The 23855-nt window shown below is 39.1% G+C and overlaps 1 protein-coding gene across 1 annotated transcript in view; it reads left to right on the forward strand.

The window, feature by feature from the left end:
* Positions 1-23855, forward strand: part of dync2h1 (dynein cytoplasmic 2 heavy chain 1) — a 60543-nt gene that overhangs the window by 23767 nt on the left and 12921 nt on the right. Inside the window, exons 67-88 of the mRNA XM_072461860.1 lie at positions 93-202; positions 367-381; positions 1238-1336; positions 1567-1690; positions 2147-2310; positions 2489-2608; positions 3084-3218; positions 3494-3637; positions 4711-4800; positions 6658-6723; positions 6795-6845; positions 6911-6964; positions 7048-7179; positions 7338-7410; positions 11040-11200; positions 11608-11733; positions 15078-15188; positions 16570-16639; positions 16739-16824; positions 18600-18675; positions 19163-19383; positions 21112-21216. Coding sequence (XP_072317961.1) covers positions 93-202; positions 367-381; positions 1238-1336; positions 1567-1690; positions 2147-2310; positions 2489-2608; positions 3084-3218; positions 3494-3637; positions 4711-4800; positions 6658-6723; positions 6795-6845; positions 6911-6964; positions 7048-7179; positions 7338-7410; positions 11040-11200; positions 11608-11733; positions 15078-15188; positions 16570-16639; positions 16739-16824; positions 18600-18675; positions 19163-19383; positions 21112-21216 — 2333 coding nt within the window. The remainder of the gene's footprint in view (positions 1-92; positions 203-366; positions 382-1237; positions 1337-1566; positions 1691-2146; positions 2311-2488; positions 2609-3083; positions 3219-3493; positions 3638-4710; positions 4801-6657; positions 6724-6794; positions 6846-6910; positions 6965-7047; positions 7180-7337; positions 7411-11039; positions 11201-11607; positions 11734-15077; positions 15189-16569; positions 16640-16738; positions 16825-18599; positions 18676-19162; positions 19384-21111; positions 21217-23855) is intronic.

The raw sequence follows: 23855 nt of genomic DNA on the forward strand, positions 1-23855 counted from the left end.
AGACTTTTTTCCAACCATAAATTTGTAGAATGTAGACATAGTTTGGCTCTTGATATGTATGTGCTTACTTCTGAATAATTAATTTGTTTCAGAATTTGATTTACGATCTTTCCTTTGCACTGAGAGTGAGCAGTTGATCTGGAAGAGTGAGGGGCTGCCATCTGACGACCTCTCTATGGAGAATGCACTAGTCATACTCCAGGTTAGGTTTCACAATATTAGTCATTTTCTTACACTACCACCAGTCAAAATCAGACCATGAGCTTTATCCCACAGAATCCCTAATATACTGTATGACCCCATTCATGCTCTGTCTGCCATTCATCTGTCCTACAATTGTGTTGCTTTTGTCTTTGCTGCCACCAGATCAATGAGTTCAAGGTAAGAATGAAAATGTGTTCTTTCATTTAGCTTTTAGCAGTGGTGGAAGAAGTACTCAATTTAGTTACTTAAGATTGTACCTTTTTAGAGTAAACATTTTTGGAAGGTTTAAAGAGTCATATGTTGTGACCCTGATAAAGAAGTGACTGAATCTATTTCTTAATATTTTTGTCTGCTCAAAAACCTCCAAGTCTTCAGGCAAGATGTTCCCATAAATATGCTGAAAAAGAACCCCTCAGACAGTTTACAAATACTTCCAGTTTCTTCCAGTTAAGAAAATGTAGTGGAATAGATACTTGCTCTCCAATGTAGTGAAGTAAAAGTAAAAAGTGTTGAATGTAAAACACAGATACCTAAAAATGACAGTACTTTTACTTTTGTACTTTCCACCACTGTCTTTTACTCACCCTTGTCCTCTCCACTTGGCCTTTTCCTGTCTGTCTTTTTCTGCATTTCCATTGCAGCTGAACTTCTCTTACTATTTACTGATTTACACAAAACATCCTTCTAGCTGAGCCCCACAGCTTACTCGGTTATTATCAACTTCTCAAAAGATCAGACGTATTAAAAATCCAATGGCACACTCCCACACACTACACACAAGCGATTTTTTACTCTTGTGACAGATTAAGAAAATCCAGTGGAAAATAAACTGACATATGAACAGGTTCGAAGGAGATGGGTTGAGATTGGGAATTCTTGAGCAAGAGACCATGAAATAGGGTAGCGCAGGATGAAAACAGGGGGGGTCGAGTGACTAGTGGTCGATAAGCATGGCAGCAGTTAAGACAGCAATGAGCACATACACAAAGAAGATCCTTACAAAACAGTCTCTTGAATCTCTTTTTCCAATCAGAGCGTGGCCTGCCCCTTCTTGATTGACCCGTCATCGCGAGCTACGGAGTGGCTATGTACACATCTGAAACAGCACAGGTTGGAGGTCATTAATCAACAGGTACGTGTAAACTTATTAATATGCGCCAATAAATAGTGGTTGGGAGTTAGTGTATGTAATGCCTGATGTAGTCTGTAGATTGAACTTAAAATGAAGAAAGTCCATGCATTTCTGCTCCATGCATGTGTTTGTCAGCATCAGCAGCACACCTAGTCCTGTGTCTAGTCTTCTTTGAGTAATTGAGTGTAGTTTTGTAATTCTACTGTATATTATGTTGTTCCTTCCTACAGGATGGTAATTTCATGACGTCACTGGAGTTGGCAGTAAGATTTGGAAAGACCTTAGTGATACAAGAAATGGACAAAGTTGAACCTGTTCTCTATCCACTGCTGAGAAGAGAACTCATTGCACAAGGTAGTAGATACACTTACATTACAATTAATAGAAACGTCACCCCTAACCCTACTTATACATATATATTTTAATATAAGAAAGTACCATAGTGGTTACTGGTGAAAATTGTACTTTGGATACTTTACAAGTGGTATAAATCAATTGTCAAGTTGTCAATTTTACCAAACATTCATTTGAATATAATATAAATGATTCAGTTTAGCATACCGGTAAATCAATCTGCAATGTATCAATTATCCTGCTGCTTTAGAAGTCTGGAGGTTGGAATCATACCTAGACAAACAGTGCTGGCAGTGCAAGTGAGGATAAATTATCCACTTAAAAGTGCTGTTGAACAAGAAAAGTGGTGAAGCACAGAGATGGCACTACCGCATTGCAGAGTTTTTAAAGTCTGGGATCAGGAAGTTTGTTGCCACTTGTTTGTCAGATAACGTTTTCCATAATTTACACTTTCAGGTCCTAGATATGTGGTTCAAATCGGAGACAAACTCATTGACTATAATGAAGATTTTCATCTCTATTTGGCAACCCGAAATCCAAACCCATTAATCCCTCCACATGCAGCTTCGGTTGTCACCGAGGTGAATTTTACAACTACGAGAGCCGGTCTCAGAGGACAGGTAACTTGTGTGCAAAAGTTTACTCTATGGACAAATCAGATATTGCACTATGCTAAATTACCTTGCCCTATCAGTCAATGGTCATAATGTCATACCTTACTCAAGCCATTACTTATTCTCTAACTGTTTAATAATGTTTGAGATTCTGAGTTAGCATTATGTTTTTTTTTTTCTGTAGCTTTTGGCCTTAACCATTCAGCAAGAAAAGCCTGAATTGGAGACTGAGAAGACCAGGCTACTACAACAAGAAGAAGAGAAGAAAATACAGCTTGCCACTTTAGAAGAATCGCTGTTAGAGGTAAATCCTTAAGGTTAAGGTACATTTAACTGTCCCCGTAGGGATATTTATCCTCTGCATTAGACCCACACTCCGGTGCCACTGGGGCATCATCTCCGGAGCAGAGAAATGCCCGGGAGTCCAACCCGTAACCTTGCTGTGAGGCGGGAATCCTAACATCTACTCCAAACAACAAAGTGCCTCACTGTAGACATTTTTTACTCAACAAGCTTTGAGAAACTAAAAATGTAATCAGACATTTGAGTTTAAATCAATATTTCCACGCTTTCTCATTTTCTTTAGTTCAGATGAAGTATATTAGATTGAAAGCATTTATTCATTATTAACTTATACATCAAAACAACAAACAAATGCATCATTCATCCTTGTTGAGAGCTATTGCTGTTGGATTATTGAATACTACTTCGACGACACTCCACTATACCGTGTGTCAGCCTTAACCTTAACTTTATTTCTATCCATCTCTCTTTTGTAGACTCTGGCTACGGCTCAGGGTAATATTCTGGAGAACAGAGAGCTGATCGACAGTCTGAACCAGACCAAGGCCAGCAGTGCTCTCATCCAGGAATCACTGTTGGAATCCCACAGACTGCAGGACTCTTTGGATCAGGTACAAAAGCCAAAGCCCACACAGGCACATGCAGGATATCAGGCACGCGTCGGTTAAAACACACTTACATAAGCAGCCTTTAGGGAGCAGTGTTGCGCTAATCTAATTCCAACACTGATTTGCATACCGTCTTGTTTGTCTTCTGAATCTCATCCCACAGCTTTTTTTCCTCTAAATAATACATTGATCTAATGTTTTTTTATTATCTGGCTTTTTTGCCCTTGAACTGTGCTTATGCCATCTCTAAATCTGCTTTCTTTTGGATTTAATTTTAGGAGCGTGATGCGTACCTGCCACTTGCCGAAAGTGCCAGCAAAATGTTTTTTGTCATCACTGATCTGTCAAGGATCAACAACATGTACCGTTTCAGCCTGGCATCTTTCCTGCGTCTGTTCCAGAGAGCTTTGCAGGCTAAGAAGGTAAAAATGTATACTAGATCATTGGCCAGTATTTGAGTTTGTAATCTAAATATAAAATTGTAACGCTGGGACAACCAAAACTATCATCTTTCAAAGTGTGAGATATGGCACCAAGGACACAAACTGATGCCACACTCCCACAAAATCTCATGCTACAGGACTCCATATGTTACGGTGTTGGATTCAGATGAAGAAGAGCAAAAAAACGGAAAGCAATGATTTCATACAAAAAAGCTTCACATGATTCAAGGTTGCTACGGTGAACCAGACGGCTAGTGAATAAGACCGCTTTATATTCTGCATTTCTTTTCTGAAGCAATGTGTCTGAAGTTCCACTATTTATATAACATGTTCTTTGCGTAATTGGCATTTGATGTATGTATTGCTAATATATTTGTTTTCTATGGCAATTGGAGCTTTAGCGTCCTTCTGGGGTTTGATTTATTTTGTTCATTTGTTTGGCTGTTTATGTTTATCGCTCTTTGACCTGTGCAGCTGGACAGAATCATTCTCTGTCTGTCTCTGCTGTGCCCTATCTGAGCCGCTAACACTGCCTGATAACCACAGCACACACACACACACACACACACACACACACAGATGTACACTGAGCGATTGAACACTAATTCCTCCAAATCCTTTGTGGGTTGTTACAGCCACTGCTGTTATCCAGGAATGTCACCCGACAGCAGCTGGTCAACTCTGAGTCTGTGTGAAAGTGTGGTATTTCTGAGGGCTCATTCACTAAGAGCACTGCATTGATTTACAGACTCAACCCTCTGTTCTCTTATTGGCTGTTTATTGAACTCGGTGGTGCTGCGTGCAAAATGTTCAGTGACTTTTCTTTATTTATAGTGAAGGATAATAGAGGCATTAAGGAGACATTTTATCATTACAGCGGTGATTATATAGTGTCGTAAAATCTCAAGGGCATGTCAAATCTCTGCTGAATTGAAAAAGCTTAACAAATACATTTTAACCTTAAGAAACTGAATGATTGACCACCGCGATGTAGTGTTGACACCTAACATTCACTACTTATTAATGCACGTTATTTTTTGTTTTGATTTTAGGACGTGGAGACAACTGAAGCCAGAATTGCTGCTCTGGAGACCCAACTTAAAAACATGGTGTATGAATATGTCTGTCGATCACTTTTCAAGGTATTTTACAATTATCCTTTCATTACCAGCACTGCAAAATATGACTATTTTCGTAGCCGACTATTCAGCGATTAAAAAATAAATTATATTTCTATTGTACATAATTTTTCATACATTTTTGACAAGATTAAGGTAAAAGTATGCTAAATATGTCTTGTTAGAGAATAATTATTAATACATGTTATTAATGATGAGAAAAATCACTAAGTGCCATTTTGATTTCATAACATCACTGTCCATGTAATAAAAAAATAAATAAGCATGAGGAAAATGTACGTTTTCCCAATATTTTGTGAGGTGCTGTCATGGCAACTCTGTCCCATTGTTTCACATATTACATAAAAAAGATAGCCAAAAACATACTCTATGTCACTCTCTATTAGTGGACTTTGCAAATGCTCAGTCGCTCTTCACACAAATTTGGTCCGACGTCACAGCTGCAGCTCGGGCCTAATATTTTATACTAGAATGTAATCACAGTTCTAAAATTTAATTCCTGAGCATCCTTAGCCAGATCATAATATGATTTCATGGGTAGTCATCTGGACACTATTTTTGATGAGTACTGTTGAAACCTGTTCTACCATAGACCACTCCTGCTGGACAAATGAGGGATTACACCAACATGCCAAGTATCAAGTGTTCCTTCGGCTTTGGTTTAGTTCAAATCGCAGAAAGACGTGTACACATTTAACGATCAAATCACATCAACAAACACAGTAATGAAGTGTCAAATATTGACCAATGCAGCAATCAGTGCATTGATTAGGCTATAAATGGTTAATACAGTTTCTTTCCCCGTCGTGTGGTGATGTGGGTGTGTTGTCTGCATGGTAATGGTGCACCAGCCCCAGGCAATGTCATGGTGGCCGTTAGATGTTGATCTCGTCAGTCCCTTATAGGTTATCTTGCATACATTAGTTAAAAGCTCTGTTAATAGCAGATACGAAACGATGAACTATATTATCAGTATTCTTGTCACCAGCATTAACCATGCTCTTTAGAGATAACTCCAGTGTCGGGAAACGATAACGCTAGATAATTAAACTCATAGGATGCACCATTTACTGATAAAGAAAAGGCGGCTCTATGTGTATTTATTAGAATGTTATATTAACTCAAATTTGAATGTGCAATTTTATGTTGGCAAATCTCTGCATAATGTCTTCTAAAACAGATAAAACGAAATAAGATATTGATCCAGTCTAACAGCACATACTAGAGGCTCTCATAAAATATTAGTGCTAGAAAAAGTGAGCCCCAACTGCTGATCAATTCCAGGTCCATCTTGCCAAGCTTGTGTCAACTACATTTATACATGTTTACTCAAGAAAACAAACGCATAAATACTGGAACGACAAGAGAAGGCAGGTTTTGCCCGGCAGTGATAACTGAAAATATTGCAAATACCCGGGCTAATTTAATTACTACAGTGTTTAACTTACAATATCTTTTAAGAAGAGACTAGTGGTGGAAGAGGTATTCTTAGTAAGAGCAAACATTTGACTGAAGTCAAATATTACATATGCAAATCTACATAAGTATTCAAGTACATATTTTGAAATTTCAAACAGATGAAAGGGTGAAATGCTACAAAATAATCCCTCTGTTACATATAATAAAAGCAAAAATACTTATCTACTGTAAAACTGACTTAAGTAAAGTACAGATACCTGAAATTGTATTAGTACTGCATATTACTTTACCCCACTAGCGCAGACTGGATTGTGTGATTTTTGTGTTAGGAAAATACAAAATATAAATGAACAAAATACACTCACATCTGGTCAAAGCAGTTTGAAATTCAAATAAAATACACAAAAGTTTGAAATACGCAATCCTTCTTTTCCTGTACAGGCCGATCAGCTGATGTTCGCCATGCACTTTGTCAAAGGAATGCACCCTGAGCTTTTTCAGGAAAATGTAAGTTGTTGCTTTGAGACAATCTGCACTATTTACACAACACACAATAAAATTTATTCATGTGTTTGCAGGAGTGGGATGTATTAATTGGATCAATTGTTGGAGAAGTGTTTAAACAAGAGGTAAGTTTTGTGTTTCAGTTTGCCATGTCGACATTTTATGCCATGCGTTTTTGATCTCTTGATAGGATTTCCCATCCTGGATCGATCAGGAAAGACACGCAGTAGCGGCAGTTCTAAAAGTAACTGCCCAAAACAAACCTAGCAATTTACAAAATATATGATGTGTTTCTGATTTTGTTTTGTTTTGTCTTGTCCTGAACAGACGACATTCCCTGCCCTCTATCAGTCTCTGTGTTTGAAAGATGCAGATCTTTGGCTGTCCTTCTCTAGAAGTTCTCACTGTGAACAGGAAATGCCCTCGTCCATTGTGAAGAAGATTACTCCTTTCCAACAGGTCAGCTTTGATAGTAATAATGATGATGCTTTGGATTTATATAGCTTCTTTCAAGTCAAACCAAAGTAGAAAATATGTGCTTTTAAACACAATTGAAAGGTCTTTCAGTTGCTTACAAAATAACACAAATAAATGTGTATATTCTGCTTTATTTCCAGCTTCTGTTGGTCCAAGCAATCAGACCTGACAGACTACAGAGTGCCATGGTCGCCTTTGCCTCTCAAGCGCTGTGTAAGTTTCTTAAACAAACACGGTTAAAAGCAAGATTAGATCTGGAGGTTAAAATGTAATCTCCCTTTCTCTTTTCCTGTCATGTAACTGTACAGGGCGTTGAATATTTTAGTTTTCTTGTTTTACACTTCTCCTCTGGTGTTGATGGGGATTTCTTGGTTTCATTGTGGTTAATGAGGCCATTCATTTAGTCCAGATAATCCTAATTGTGTGTTGGCTTTTGACTGCCCTATCTGCTACACTTCTAATTGGTGTCAGGGGGAACTAATATACAGGGTTGACTGATGTGGATATTTGTCAAACAGGACAAGTTGAAGTATTTTGGTCGTCTTTAAAATGTTCTGGAAATTCTAACAAGTCTTTATGTTCTCTGACACAACATTGAATTGGAACAGAGTCGAGAACTTCGATTGAAATGAACGCTGTCACTGCTTTGCAAAGCTCTATTGATTCAAACGAAGTGTCAGCTGTTGTGCAGCTGTTACAAGAGGCTAATAATAATCCTTTTGTGCTCGGCTCTTCAACTTGAATGTGTCTTTTTCACCTGGATGCCGCAGAGGACATACTGGACTTTATGGTTTTCCATCAACTTTGCTCTTTGACTTTCCCTAACCGACATCAAAATGAGCGTACTCTCTGAAGTACCGTACTATTATTGTACAATTAATAAACACAAGCTCGCATATAAATAATTATATCCCAGACATAATCTTTATCCCCCTTTTAACGACTGGTTGTGTTCAAGTGTAAAGAATTTTAGAGAGTTTGTTTTATGAGAAAGCGATAGAAAAAAAACCTATATAGAGAATATTTTGTGAGTATGTTTTTGGCAGTAAATCAGTATGCTAATGAGGCATGGTCTGTAATCCTTTTACAGCTAATCTCACTCTCTCCCCGTCCATGCCTGGGCCACACTCACATGCACACGCCTGCCTGAACCTGCCCGGATATACACTTTTTCAGCTCACCACTTGCATGTGTCTCAGCTTTGCAATGAATGTTACTTTGTGATCGGGCTGTGCAATTAATCGCATTTTAATGAGTGAGATTCAGTCATCTGTAATCGTCAATGATATGCTTGAGTCTTTTTAATGACCAGGCCTCTGCCAATTATAAAAATGTGGTTTGGAGCAGAGTTGAGAGTTGAGAGGAAAGAGTTTGACTTTTTTATTTTTATTTTATTTTATGTCAATTTATAAAAGTTTGCCTTGTTTATGTTTAAAAAATAATGTTGAAAGCTATTGTTTATATAATAAGGCTAAATAAAATAAATTGTGATGAATCAAGATGACAAAAACAATCTTTAGGAATTTCTTGTCATACTAAATTGTCAAAGTCTGATCTCATAAGATCTGACGCTAAGCAGAGATCGGCCAGGTTAGTACTTGGATGGAAATGCCAGGTGCAACAGGGAGGCGGAAGTGCACTCTGTCGTTGTGTTCTTTGGCAAGATACTTCACCCTCCTTGCCTCTAGTGTCCATGTATGCTGGTTGCCTGACTAGCCAGACCCTTGCGGACCATTGGGGGGCGTCAAAAAAAAACTCTCCAAGCATGGACCGGTCCAACCACCGCCGCCAATTTGTGTCACGTGTCTCAAATGCGGAAGACTTTGTATCACGTGTCCCTCAAATGCGGAAGACATCTCTCAAATATTTTCAGAACATTCAGAACAAAATATATAACTTAATTTACCTCAGATTTACAGAGTTTAGTGCGTCACTTGTTGACTCAGCAGAAGTTGGCAACGTTTCTCAGTCTGTTATTTTCATTCTTTCCTCGTAAGTCACTATGTTTGTTTAGACATGAACGGACAATGCGTTTGTCTGATTGGTTAATAACCCCCTTTGGAAATTGGATCAACTGGTTTGGATCCCAGACCCTTCTGCATTTGAACATAATGTAGGAGGGACTGGCTGGTCAGGCAAGTATGCTGGTGTATGAATGAGAGTGTGTTTGTGAGAGTAGATTAACATGCTCTGTCCCTACCAAATAAATAATCATATATTAGTATTGCCTCGCCTTTGTGTGCTTAGTATTGATACCTACTCTATATGATACACATCTGATTTAAGTGCTGTTTAAAATGTTATTGCTTTTATGATCCCTTCAGTCTGATTGTGTCCTCAGTCCAAGGTGAGCGCAGAGGTGAAGTCGGTTCGCCTCATGAATGCTGATGGTCAAACAGAGTCAGAGGTGTATGTGCACACTGCACACGATCTGCAAATAGCCCGTGTTTTGAAGCCAGACATCACAAGGCATGTGTTCAAACCACTGTGTTTCTTAGTGTTGCTATGGCGATGGGAGAAAAGGTTGCTCTGAGAGGTCTGTACTGGGACCTTGTGTGAGCGCATGGACTGTATGTGTTCTTGAGTGCAGCAGATTGCATTTGGCAAGCGAGCACTAAAAGAGTTCTGAGCCAGACAGAGCTGTGTGCGGATGTGGCCGTGGAGTGGGCAGTGGCAAAATCAGCATCCAAGTAGATATTTGGGCATTGACAATTCTGTTTTGGAGCTCCATGACTATTTGTGTAGTATTAATGCTTATCTGATGTGCAAATTACAGAAAGATCAAAATGTAATCCTCGATAAGCTCACACAAAAGGGATAGATTTGTGACTTGTAGAGTTGATTTAGTGTGAGCAATATTGACAAAAATGAATATCTCAATATATTTGTTGAGGTTTAATTGACAGACAAATGTGAAATGTCTGTCAATGTATTAATAAAAGTGCAGAAATATCACCTTATACCCCCATTTGTTCATTTTTTTATTGGGAATCACCTCTTTTTGTTGCATTTTTTACTCTACAATGCACTTGATATTAAATTTTTTGTCGACTGATGAAGTCCTTGAGAGACTTGAGACATGCTTTGTGCATCGATATATAAACTAAAAGGGTATTTGCAGTGGCGCTGGCAAAAGCTCTCAAAATGATTAGAATTTCACCAAATCGTGCGCGTCAGTGGTGTGGCGGTTGGGGGTGTCGCGTGGGCGTGGTTGCTCCCCTGCGGCGCCATGTGTCCAGTTCCGTGCCTTGACCATTTGTGTGTCCATACCCTCTCTCTCCCCATTTCACGCTGCAGCTGTCCTGTCCAGTAAAGCTTTCAGGCCTGAAAAATCAAAGACAATCAAAGAAAATAATCTTACCAAAAGCAAGAAGTATAAGGAAACAGCATCTTTGTTATAGTCAGATTAAAGCATCCAGTCGCTCCCAAACTCTCTCCTTTTTCCTCTTTGTTATGGTTTATACAAATCCTTACAATCTTAATGAAATAATTAGTTTTAATCGACTTAAGAACTACTGCCCTATTGAACTGACTGAAGAGTAGGGGTGAGCAATATTGACAAAAATGAATATTAAATAATAGTTTTAAAATACATCCCAACCCGTGTGTGTATGTTGTTTCATGTTCTAGTATTGAGTACAAATGTGAAACGAACCTTTTGTTCACCATGAGCGGCCTATTTTTGCAGCTTTACATCACTTAACTCTTCCGACAAGTTAATTCTACTCTTGACGATAAGGTTTTCACAAGCTTTGTTACTTTTTCCCTAACCTTTTTTTTGTCTTTGCACTTCTGCGGTAACTCATTCGGCTGATTATTCCCTGTGTGTGATTTGTGCACAGGTATGAAGGAGCTCTCCCCTCCTCCTTTGAACCTTCGGCGGCTTTACGCTGAGACTTTGGAAGGAGAGCCGGTGTTGATCATCATCTCTCCGGGGGCAGATCCCTCGCAGGAGCTGGCTGAGCTTGCCGCAGAGACTGTGGGAAGGGAGAACTATCATGAGGTAACCAGATTAAAAGATTACACCTGGAGACGGAGAGCCCATTCTTGAGGATAAAACATTTGATTCTACTGTAAAAAGTAATGCCAAGTTCCTCCAATTCAATTCGGATCATGCTAAACTTGTGGAAGGGCGTCCCTCTGTGGCGAGACCTTCCAAGTGGTCGTATCAATCTTTACTTATTGGTGTCTGAGTGTCGATGTGATTGATGTATGAACTGACAATGTGGGAAATTACATTATAAAAACTGTCTTTGCAAGCATTTTTCAGTCCATGTCACTGAATATAGGAGAATTATAATACAGAATCAAATGGTCTGCCCTCGACTTTTTGAAATTACAATGGAGAATCAAATTTTCCATCCGGCTGCCCCTGTTTCTCACCCTGTGCCCTGCTTGATGTCTGTCTAGGTTTCCATGGGTCAGGGCCAGGCTGATGTGGCCTTAGCTGCTCTCAGAGAATGCTCGCGAAATGGAGACTGGCTTTGCCTGAAAAACCTTCACCTCGTCACTGCATGGCTTCAACTGCTAGAAAAAGTAAGTCAAGTGTCCGTCTGTAGTTCTGTCATGTGTTTGGATACCAATTTTAGTTTGAACCAATATATCTTCACAAATGTTGTCTCTAATATTATGATAGTTCACATTCTAGAATGTGATAGATAGATCATTATTGGTTTGCAGTGTTGGGAAAGTTCACTTTCTACATGAACTAGTTCAGTTCATAGTTCACAAATTTTAAAATGAACTAGTTCAGTTCATAGTTCATCCAATTCAAAATCTTTAACTAAGTTCACAGCTCCAAAAAATTAACTAGTTCAGTTATTTTTTCAATATTATGCTATAATGTTCCTAATTTATTTCCACAGCCCATATACAACAACCAATTTTTTTATTAGTTTAATGCTGAAACTATGTGTCAGATTTCATCTTCATATCCAATTTTGAATCCTTACCCAGGATTTACATTCACACTGAAGGGACTTCCCCAGAGGCAAAGTTTGCACAGAAATGCAGATTGTTCTCACCGACCTTATCATAAAACTCATGTAACTGGTCGTAGGGCGACTCCTTGCTGCTCTGTTGCTGTCGCGTCAATGCTGCTTTGTGTTTTGATGCGCATGCGCAGTGCGGTGCGACACGCGAAATCTATGTCTGCGCTATCATCCTCTACAACTCTGGAGCTCTCACACTTGCTAGACATTGGCTCTTTTTCGCCTGGAAGTCTCTAGAAATCTGACACTTTATTGAACAAAATTAAAAAGAATGAACATGCCGTTCACAGACACCAGAATGAACGTGTTCACATTATCGTTCTTCAGCAGTAATACAGTGCGTTCAGTTCACGTTCACCAAAATTATGAACGCGTTCATGAACTTTTGTTCAATGAACGCGTTCAGGCACAACACTGTTGGTTAGGGATTGGCTCCACAACCCTGCAACACTAATCTCATGTCTTCATGTCCTTTTAACTGACCACAATCACGTCTTTGCAGTTGAATAATGGCTACTTTTGAGAGGCTTATTTCACTTTTGTTTATTCATACTGACAGTGAAGACGTTGAACTTTGGGCCAGTCAAATAAATCAAGCAGTGTTAAAACATGTATGCATTTTAATTACTACTAATGTTTTTTTTGGAACGTCTATGTATTTAATTTTACAAGTGGTTTTGAATTATAGACTATTTATTGTTCTTATACAAATATATTTATCCCATCTAGTAATTGAACTCCTTCATTGTGCAGTTGTATCTTTTGTAGAATGGGTGGAGTTCTGAGTGAAAAAGGTCAGTTGATAATAGTGCCTTGGGGGGTGTTCTTTTCTTAAAGCCTGTGTATACGGTAATTTCTTATCACAGTCAGTGACTTACACCACACACTGCAGCATTTCTAAAGTTGTCTAAAAATTGTTCTTTGTCTTCACATACACTAGTGTTTTCCTAATGTCAGCTTCTGTTGGTCATTGTGCTGTTTGTGTGCTCATGCTGTGACGGGGATTTGCGAGTCTCTGAAATTCAAACCTAAAAGTGTATGTTTTGGTGTCATAGACCAATTTACTCTTTGCGCACAGTATGTTCGGATAAATAAGCTGCTTCAGAAAGGTAATGTGGTGCGTGGAAGCAAATCACTGCATGATTGTAAAATAATACAGCTGAACTAGAAAAGACCAGTGTGACCAGTGTGACCTTAAATAGACTGCGCTATGGGGAAAATCTGTTTGTTTGGTTTCCCTATAAAGCCAGATCATACTGCAGGCGACAGGTCATACAAATTACAGGTACTGTTGCACCTCACCTCCATTTGTCAAGAGTATCCACACACTACGACAATCGTCTGAAGAGCAATTGTCTTACATTGTGTTTTTCTACGTAATTGAAGCTCACAGCCGCCTCCTGTCTCTGTGTCTCGGCCCTTACCCTCCATCCGATGAAGATGAGCTCTCTGCAGTCATGCTTGAAATGGAAAAAGCAGCACAGCCAAGGGAACAAATGGAGGCAGGAAGCTAAAGGAATGAAGACAGCCCATGTGAAATGTGTAAAGATTAGCATAGCTTCAGCGGACAGGTGGAAACGCCAGCTTTGTCTTACAAGCTTCCCCATTTTTACAGCTACCTTGTCCATCTGTTCAAATGTACTATATGCTGTACATTTCCAGCAAACAACCCCAAATTCATCTGATTCTTCTATTGAAATCTGGAATGTTCACATTTTCTCAAGCAGCTAGAGCCATGTTATTCAATGATGAGTGATCTTCCATGAGAATAGTCCCCAAATGATGCAGAAATACATTGATTACAGCAGTGTGTCGAAGTACCCAATCAGATGTCTCAAGACCCCAAGGTGCCAGGCAGCTATTTTTAACTATGGGTCTCAGGGGAAATAGTGGAGGGAAGAAGAATTACAAGAAATGTAAAAGAAACAAAATGCTTCTCTACATTTAAATTTTTTGCAGAAAATTAAGAACAGAACTAAAATGTAAAGAAGGAAAGTGAAGATATTCTTGAGCTTTATCTTGTTTTATAGTGTTTTTTTTAATGAAAGAAATAATGTTGAGATTTTCTTTCTTTCATAATGTTGTTGGGTGCACGGTGGCAAAGGCGGTTAGCGCTCTTGCCTCCCAAGAAGGAGATCATGGGTTCGATTCCCGGACCAGACCAACATCACATGATCTCTCTGGGTGGAGTCTGCATGTTCTCCCCGTGTTACCGTGGGTTCTCTCCGGGTTCTCCGGCACCTCCCACCGTCCAAAGACATGCATGTGTTAGGTAAAATTGGTGACTCTAAATTGGCCCTAGTGAATGAATGTGAGCGTGAACTGTCTGTAATGTCTATGTCTCTGTGTTGGCCCTGCGACAAGTTGGCCACTGTCCAGGGTGTACCCCGCCTAAGGCCCGAAGTCACTGGGATAGGCTACAGTCACCCGTGACCCCCAAATGGACCAAGCGGTAGAAAATGGATGGATGGATGGATAATGTTGAGAGATATATTAATGCTGAATTAGGGAAAATTGTGATTTTGAAAAAAACAAAACTTTGTAATTGCCTACTGTTTACTTGTTGATTTCACTTAGTGTTTTTCCTAATTTTCCATATTGTTTATCCAAACTATATTATGGAAAAGACCGATCACATCATCAAAACTCAATACTGTTTGCTGAACATTAATGAGCTGAAGTCTCTCTAATACACCAGGAAATCTATATATCTAGCATGCCATTACATTTTCATTTTTTGTACATTTGATAATTGAGTACATTAGTAGATCTGAAAATATTACCAAACTACCTTATCCTCACAGCGCCAGTAATGCAATTTTTAGCAATTTTTTGCCATTGGGACAGAATAGACTTGGTGTCTTATGTTATTTTGTCATTTTCACACAGGAACTAAATGCACTGCTACCTAAACCGGGCTTCCGTCTTTGGTTGACAGCAGAAGTTCATCCCAGGTTTCCTCCAATGCTGCTTCAGTCCAGCCTCAAGATCACCTATGAAGTATGCACACATGTTCACACATGTTCACATATATTCACACATATTCACTCGTCCCAACACACCCTAACACACCCCAACACACCCTAACACACCCTAACACACCCTGACACACCCTAACACACCCTGACACACCCTGACACACCCTAACACACCCTGACACACCCCGACACACCCTAACACACCCCAACACACCCTAACACACCCTAACACACCCTGACACACCCTGACACACCCTGACACACCCTAACACACCCTGACACACCCTGACACACCCTGACACACCCTAACACACCCTGACACACCCTGACACACCCTGACACATAATAACAGATTATATATAACAATAACATATCCTAACGCACAGTTACAGCAGGCCCTTGGTACCGTGGCTGTTGTTGAACTCCCTTTACACGCAGAGATCTTAAAAGAGTATCCAGACAGTCAGTGATGCTTTAAGACTCACGGTTCATGGGTTTGCTGCTTCTTCAGTCAAGAAACTGCTATATTCACACGGTTTTGCATATGTACTTACACATGCTTAAATATCCTCAGTAGTTTATTGACTGGAGGTAATGACAAAACTGTAAAGTTTTTGCCAGGGCAGTTTATTAGAAGATTTACTGCACTGTAGTAAATAAACTGTGATTTTAATTTGTCGCTGTGACATTTATAGAGCTGGCTGAAATAAAGATAAGATAATATTATTTATTGCCACTGCCTATAACAATATATACACAGGTACTATTCACAAGCTCTGGGTAATGAAATATTATTAATTAAAGTGATTATAAGGGATTACACCCTCATTCATCCAGGAGTGTTCCTTCATTGAAAAGGAATCTGTTGAAGTCAATCTGATTGAATGACTTTCGGATGAAAGATGAAACGTCTTGATTTGTAAAACAGTGTCCACATGACTACAACTGAATCCATTCTATGATTATTCATTAAAGTTAGGTACTTCTAAATTGAAAAGTCCCCATGCACTTAGGGACTAGTTATCCTTATCCATGCGTTATCAAGCTTTTATGACCATATTTTTAGTGCATGTAGAGGAAAGTGGGCTTACCAGAAGATAAGGATTAAATACGAGACAGCTCTTACAGACCACTCTTTCAACTTTTTCTCCTTATAAAAATAAAGCAAAAGCTTATCTTTGAAGTAGGCGCTATGTCAGTCTAGGGCTTGTTGTTTTCAGTATTAGAATATATTGCCAAACAAAATATGTTCTTACAGAGCACGAAAAGGCTGTCACTTGGCTGTGTACTCTTAAAAGAGGATATTCTTAACAGTGGCTCCGCAACATCTCACTCCCCGCGTGGAGGCTTGCCTTGCATTACAGACCAAAAGATTTTCTGCATCCCTTTCTTCCCTCCTCTAGGCTCCACCTGGCTTAAAGAAGAATCTTTTAAGAACATATGAATCCTGGACTCCTGAACAGATCAGTAGAGGTCTTTTTATTTATATATATATATATTTTTTTTACAGTTTTACTAAATTCCAATATTCACATTTGTATCATTTTAATTTTGTTTAATTTTTTTGCACAGGGGGAGTTCTATCTAGAGCTCAAAGTCTGTTCTGCCTGGCCTGGTTCCATGCTGTGTGTCAGGAGAGGCGCAACTACATTCCACAGGTAAAACACCAGATGTTGCTAAACCACGCCCTAACCCTTTTTGTCTCTTTAAATTCAAATGTTAAGTGTGACAGTGCATAATGGATTTGTGCTTCTGCCTGAATTACTTAAAGGCGCAATGGATGATTTTTCGGTGATTTGAGAACGCAGGCGGAAGTGCGCATGCGCACTCCCCCGTGCGGACTGATACAACACACACGTGTGTTTGTTTATTAGCGCAACGGAGCGCATCACATCGCTCGTCTCCCGTAGATTTCTGTCCACTTCTGCGTCAGCTCGAACTGTCTTTCTCCGTCTTCATTTTGCCCCGTACACTGAGGGAACTATATTATGATAGATCCATGCGCTTAGGCACGCGGAAACGTGGGGACGAACCGCACTCGGCTGCAGGTGAGCGATAGGTGCGTTTTATAATTGATACGTGGCAGGACAAATGATTTATCCACACCACGAGGAAATATGATACAAAATTTGCTGAAAAAAATCGGCCATTCCACCTTTAAATTATTCTTTGTGTTTTGAGTCGAATATTTTTTTAGAAATATAATTGTAGTGTTACAGCGTAAAAAGAATCCTCGAACAAAATGCACACCTTCAGATCGGACACTCTTCCAATGTTGCAGTCAAGAATTCCTTTCCACAACAATATTAAAACTAAAAATACAGTACAAATAATAAAAAATTAAACACTACCTGCTGAGAATATTCAAACAATGTGTTTTTAGATCAGTTGTCTCATGATGCAGCTTGTGTATTTTATACCAAATCGTTTTTTTAAATGCAACTGCACTACATTTATGTAACACATGTATAAATAAATTATAAGTATAAATATTCATATTTCCATTATTCATTGTGTTTTGACAACTGTGACTTATATATTGTTTTATATTTTAGAAAAGCAAATACTGCAATATTTAACCAAAGTAATAGAATTATAATTAAAACAACAGATGGCTTTGAGGGAATGTTTTCTGAAATTGTCATTTTGAAAAACAGTGGCACCTCGAGCAACACGATTGCTCATTGCAGTTTTTGTTTATGTTTTCTTTAGCTTGTCAGGTTTATAAAGCACAGTCGATCTTGTCGCAGTGGGACTAATTTGTCTCCTTGCTTGCTGCTCTGATGTGTTGTAGTTTATTGGGAACAATCTCATTTTGTGTTGCTTAGCCAGCAGAGACTCCACACTACTACGGGAAAGGACATGTTCTTGTAATTACTTGCCTCAACTTTATCCCCCTGTATCCACTTCTCACCACTCACTGTTTTTAGACTTTTCCCAGGTGACCGTTTTAAACATCCTCACCTTTTCTGCCTCATTTGAGAAAATACACATTGATTGTACTTAAGGATATGCAGTGCAAGAGCAGGCTTATCTTTGTTTTCCCCTTCAGCCATTAGATCTTTTACACAAGCTTGCAGTGCTGTTCTATTATTTCTTTCACCCACTTTTTATTTATTCTTGGCTCAGTCAAGGCTGACACGGATATCTCTTATTTATCCATCATGAATGATGGGATGGGTAATTTACCAGTGTTACTAGACGTACATGAAGTAAATTCCACTTCCATGTACAGTACTTTCTGTATTGACAAGACCTATATCTGTGCAAGTTGAATATTCTCACTTTCATAAATCCCTCTGAATTATACCTCTACAATATCTTTTATTAATTTTAAACATCATATTTCAGTACCATTATGTATGCTCATTACGTAATGTGCTCATCACAAAAAATGGATTATTGTAAAATAACTGTGCATCTCTTTTTTCAGGGTTGGACAAAATTCTACGAGTTTTCTCTATCGGACCTCCGGGCTGGTTTTGAGATCATTGACAGACTTTTTGAAGGTTAGTTCTTAAAATTCCTTCCGGATTTAAGATAAGATAAGATAAGATAATCCTTTATTGTCCACACATGGGGAAATTTCATTGATTTCAGGTTTTTTAATTAGTAACTGCCATTTCCATTCCTTTTTTCCCCATAGGCTTGCCAAAAAAAGAAATAATGTTAAACGTTTGCCAACTTGCTCGGGACTTATCAGCTATGTAGCAACTAATGAGCATAATTCTATTTAAAATCAGTTTATTTAAAAAACGCTATGTTATTAAAGCATTTTGTTATGGACATTAGTTGGAACATAACTGGTTAGCCTCTCTTGTGCCTTTTAAACTCTTCATATTTGAATCTTTCTAAAACCCTATGGTAAAAAAACCCACGACAAACATCGAAGTGGGTGGAACTGTTGAGTTAATTTCATTGCTTTGGACTGTGCTATGTTTCCTTTCGCCAGCTAATCTTTTCATAGACAATTTCAGCATTTCTTTGTGTTTTAAGGTGGTAAAGCTTTTGAGTGGGAGTTCATCCATGGCTTGTTTGAATATGCCATTTACGGTGGGCGAATCGACAACCCGTCTGACCTGCGCATCCTCCGCTCGTACTTGGAGCAGTTCTTCTCGGCCCGCCTGCTCTCCTCTTCAGCTGGACAGAGGAGGAGCAGAGGAGGGGCGCGGGGCTTCCCTGCTCAAATCACTCTGCCAAACTCCTGTTCAATTTTGGTAGGTGAAAAACATAAGCACAAATGTCTCTTGTCTCTGGACATATCAGTCTAATAAGGTCATGACCATTATCAACCTATCGTTCAGTATATGAAAGCAGGAACAAAATGTCTTATCGTGACAGGCCTTTGTCTAATTTAGTACATGGTTTTGTGAAGGTTTCATAGTGTTCTTTCATTTGTTAAATAAGCAGTTCTTTTAGGGCATAAATACTGAAAAGCTAACATTGTCTTTCTTTTTCTATTTCGAGAACACATATTCAAAATTGAAAAGCCATGTTATGACATTGTTCCCTCATCACAAACATGCCTGTTGTTCCAATTAGCTTCTTTCAGTTCTGCTCAGTATTCTCTCTCTTCCTGTGACCCTTACAAAACACAAAATGTTCCAGTTTTGTGATGTCATAGGTAGAGCTTTCGGAGGTCTCCCGTGCTGTTTTTAAGCGCATAAATAATCGCCAGACTTGCTCTGAGCAGTTTTGCCGTCAAGTCATGTTCATTATAACTGAATTAGCATGTCAGGTGCAAGCTAGGTTTGTTTATCTAGCCTTTGTGATTCCCTCTGCTTTCAGTAGATGGAGCTCTCACTCAATTCCTGATGTGGGATTTGTCTGACTCAGAGAATGTTATATTACATGTGGTTTTAGAAGACATTATTTTAAGTTCCAAAACAGGAGATGCCAAAGCATGCTCCAGCGCATGTTTAAAGGACAATAACAACAAAACAAAACAAAAATGTCATGCAATATTAAAATAAAGTCAAGGCTCACAAATGGTTATGTCTTATACAATATCTAAAAAAATCTACAAGGTATATTTGAGAAACACTTGTCACAGCTTTGTAAGTGAGAAGGATAGTGAATTTTGTCATAGGTGTTGCTTTGAATTTCTCTTGAACGGTTTTACTCTAAGGCTGAGCAAAATAATATGTCTGTTTGCCGTAACCTTACCGACCCGGTATATAACTAGCCGACTGAAACACAAATATCAGCATTTTGTTGAAAAAACACCAAATTCTTTTATTTTTCAAATATTTCGCAGACTCACTGACCGTACTTTCCTAAACTGCCGTGTAGAATAATTTTATAGCGCTAGTAAACCTATCTTTCATCCCAAGGGACAAATAATGCATTGCGCAACACATATGCGTCTTCATTTTCAGTCCTCCATATGCTTTGGAAATTTACATTGTCTTTTACTTGTTGGCTCTGTCAGCGGCCACCACTCATGCCTCCGTCATGGTGTGGCTTCATTTAAATTTGACTTGCGCTATGCATTCTGGGAGGGAAACACGCCCAGCAGCGGCATCACAACAAACATGACGGTGTCCCCCGCATGTTCCCCCGCTCGCCTTCGCTACCAAAATAAAGGATAACGGCGTACAAAAGGTCGATTGAAATATCTTAAAATCGGAAAACGTCTCGATCAACCCGATCGGGAGATTTAGTCTCCCGATCGGGTTGATCGAGACGTTTTCCGTCATTGACTGTTGAAGCCTGACCCTGGAAGTCACTCCGAGTAAAAAAATTGCTAAATTTTGATCTTTTTTTTTGCCTTCAAAGTAAAATAAATAAGAATTTACCTACCGGCCCACTTGAAAAATGTTGGGCCGTGTTACAGCAAACAGACAATTTATTTGGGGCAGCCTAACCTGCAAAACTCTGGAGCTCAGCCGTATGTGAATGATGCTGCATTGTTGTGGTTGACCTGTGGATGTGTTTGTTCCCAGGACTATCGCAGTGTGATCGAGAATCTCCCAGAGGACGACAGGCCAGCATTTTTTGGTCTGCCAGCCAACATTGAGAGGTCGTCCCAGCGGATTGTCAGCTCTCAGGTACACTCACACACATGCTCCTGCTCTGATGCACAAATACAATGACATGGGCTGGTCCTTATTTCCACCTCATTCATGCTTACAAAAGAAGGATGCACATGTTGGACAGACCTCGGTTAAGGCATGCAATGTCCAAGCAAAACTGTGACCATACTTTTTCACAGCTTTGTTCGTAATCTTACTACAAAAGGATATGTTAAAATAGCCTGCACTAATTTTTCTCTTTATTTTTTGCACCTAATATATCAAAAATCACCTCGTATTTTAGCTCATAAATGGATGTTATCAATCAAAAGAACCACTGGAGTTGAAGTTGTTAAACAAAAAATGCGTGTAAACTCCTTCTTGACCACGACAATACAAAGGTTTCAACTGGGACAAAACGAATAAACAAACATTGCGGAAGTTGGTAATTGAATGTAGATTACATTGTCGGTGGGTCAATTTTGCCTGTATTGTACAGTTGTTTTGAGCATTAAATGTAAAATGGACAATAACGCATCTGTTTTGGTCAGTGAAGATTCTGATGTAACTCAAAGCAACACATTGACGTCTGATCAAATATTTTTTTGATACTCAAGCTCAAATCAAAACAGAGCTTTTGCAGTTGTAAAATAACAACATGTACCCAATTAAATCTAATTAGTATTTACTGTCACCAGGCATTTTTTTTTTTTTTAACACAAACACTAAGCACATCCACGACAGAATCACACATTCTATAAATAATCTGCAAACACATTTCACTAGCTTGAGGATAACAAATATAATGATAAATAAATATATAAGCTCAATTAAACCCATTAAATGTGCTATTGTGTCCTTGAACTACTCTGCAACTTAGTCTGCATGTGATTGGTGGTGGTCAGAGGCAGCCACATCCCTGTCAGTTATTCCCATGGCAGCCATTGCTATATAAAACTTTCTTACCACTAATGTGACACGATAATGAATATGAATTATTACTGTAATTAAATTCAGATGGAAGTGTGTTTTCCCCTTATTCTTACCTACTTCAGAGCTATTACTAATGCTGTTGCTTCAAATGCATTCATTCATAGTTTGTGTGTGTGTTCCGCGATCGCAGAAACCACCCACCATGTGAACTCCCTGAAGGCCTGTGGTGTGAGTGCAGAGCGCGCTGCTGTCTGCTGCCCACCGATCTCTGCTTTTAGTATCATTCATCACTGTCACATTCAGGCTTTCGTTCTCTCTGTGTGTCATTGTCCCTCTAATGTATTCTCCTGTCTCTCCCTCAAGACCCCTGTCACTTACACACAGCTTTAACTGAGCTCAGCAGACGAACGCTGTTTTTGCGAGATGAGATCGTGCTCTTTTTTAAAAATAATCAATAAAATCTGTACCGATGGCCTGACGGATCAAGCTCATGGAAAGGTGTGCGCTGTCATTGAGTTGTATAGTGCAAATGGAAACATATGGGGTTTGTAGACCTTAGTTTAAGGGTCTGCTCTATCATAAATGTTATAAAGATGTTCTATTGGCTAATCCTCCAGCTATGTACTTCTAACCGTTAAACAAGAGCTTAATCTGGAGAATAGTCCCGAGGTGCGGCGCTACTAACACAATCAATAGCTTTTCACACTCGGGAAGAAAAGAAAAATGTGACTTTTGAGTTCCCTACGTCGTACATGACAAGATCAGAGGTTTCACGTGAACCAAAATCTCCTCCCACTGGTGTTGTCATAAGGACAATTTGAGCTCTTTATAAACTTACTGGAGTCTGATATGGATCCTGTTTCTTTTCAAACAAGTTGATGATTTTTTTTATTCAGAAACCAATGGCAATTTTAATTTTTTCACCTCAGGACAAAGTAATACTTACTCCATTACTGTTATACCCTTCTTCTTAAAAAACGCAGCGACTGGCGGTCGTCATCTTAATATATTTAAATCGCTCTATGTAACTTTGAGCCCCAATATCTGTGAACTCCTCATCCTGGGCTGCCCTCGTTTTCACTGCTGTCAGGTGAAGTTTGAGATTAGCAATCTGTTTTTTATCTTCTCCTCCCACGTGCCCCCACACTCTCTTTCTCTTACTCTCTCTTTCTCTCTCTCTCCACCTCTTTCTCTCTCTCTCTCTCTCTTACACTCTCCCTCTCTCTTCCTATAGCACACACCTCCACTTTTCCTCCTGAGCAGAGAAGATAAAGCAGGTGTTAGTAAAGAGTTCTCTTGGACCAAATGAAAGCCATTTATCAGACACTTTGCCTTCCTCCCAGCACCGTATACTGTTACACACACACACGCACACACACACCTGACCAGTACGCAGGCAGCACGGGTAAAAGCACTATCCATGCCTGAAGCGTGCTTGATTAGGTGTGTAAGGAGCTGTTGGCACAAGCATTTGGGCTTTTCTCATTTGTAATATTAGCAAACTAAAAGTGTGTAGCCAAGAGAGATCTGTGATTTATGGTTTCACAAAGATGAGCTACTTTGGTATTGCAATTAGTGTAGCAGATACATTGCAGATATTTTGTCCACTTTTGTTTAGAAGAAAATGCTACTTTGATTGAGCCAAACTAACTCAAGAGTTAAAAAAATAAAAATAAAATAAAGCTTGTCATTGAATTTAGTAAAACAATTGAAACAAAGCAATATTCAATTTTGAACTCACA

The sequence above is a fragment of the Eucyclogobius newberryi genome, unplaced genomic scaffold (assembly GCF_026437365.1).
Source record: "Eucyclogobius newberryi isolate DKJ021-1_F unplaced genomic scaffold, fEucNew1.0.hap1 SCAF_10, whole genome shotgun sequence".
Taxonomy (NCBI): Eukaryota; Metazoa; Chordata; class Actinopteri; order Gobiiformes; family Gobiidae; genus Eucyclogobius; species Eucyclogobius newberryi.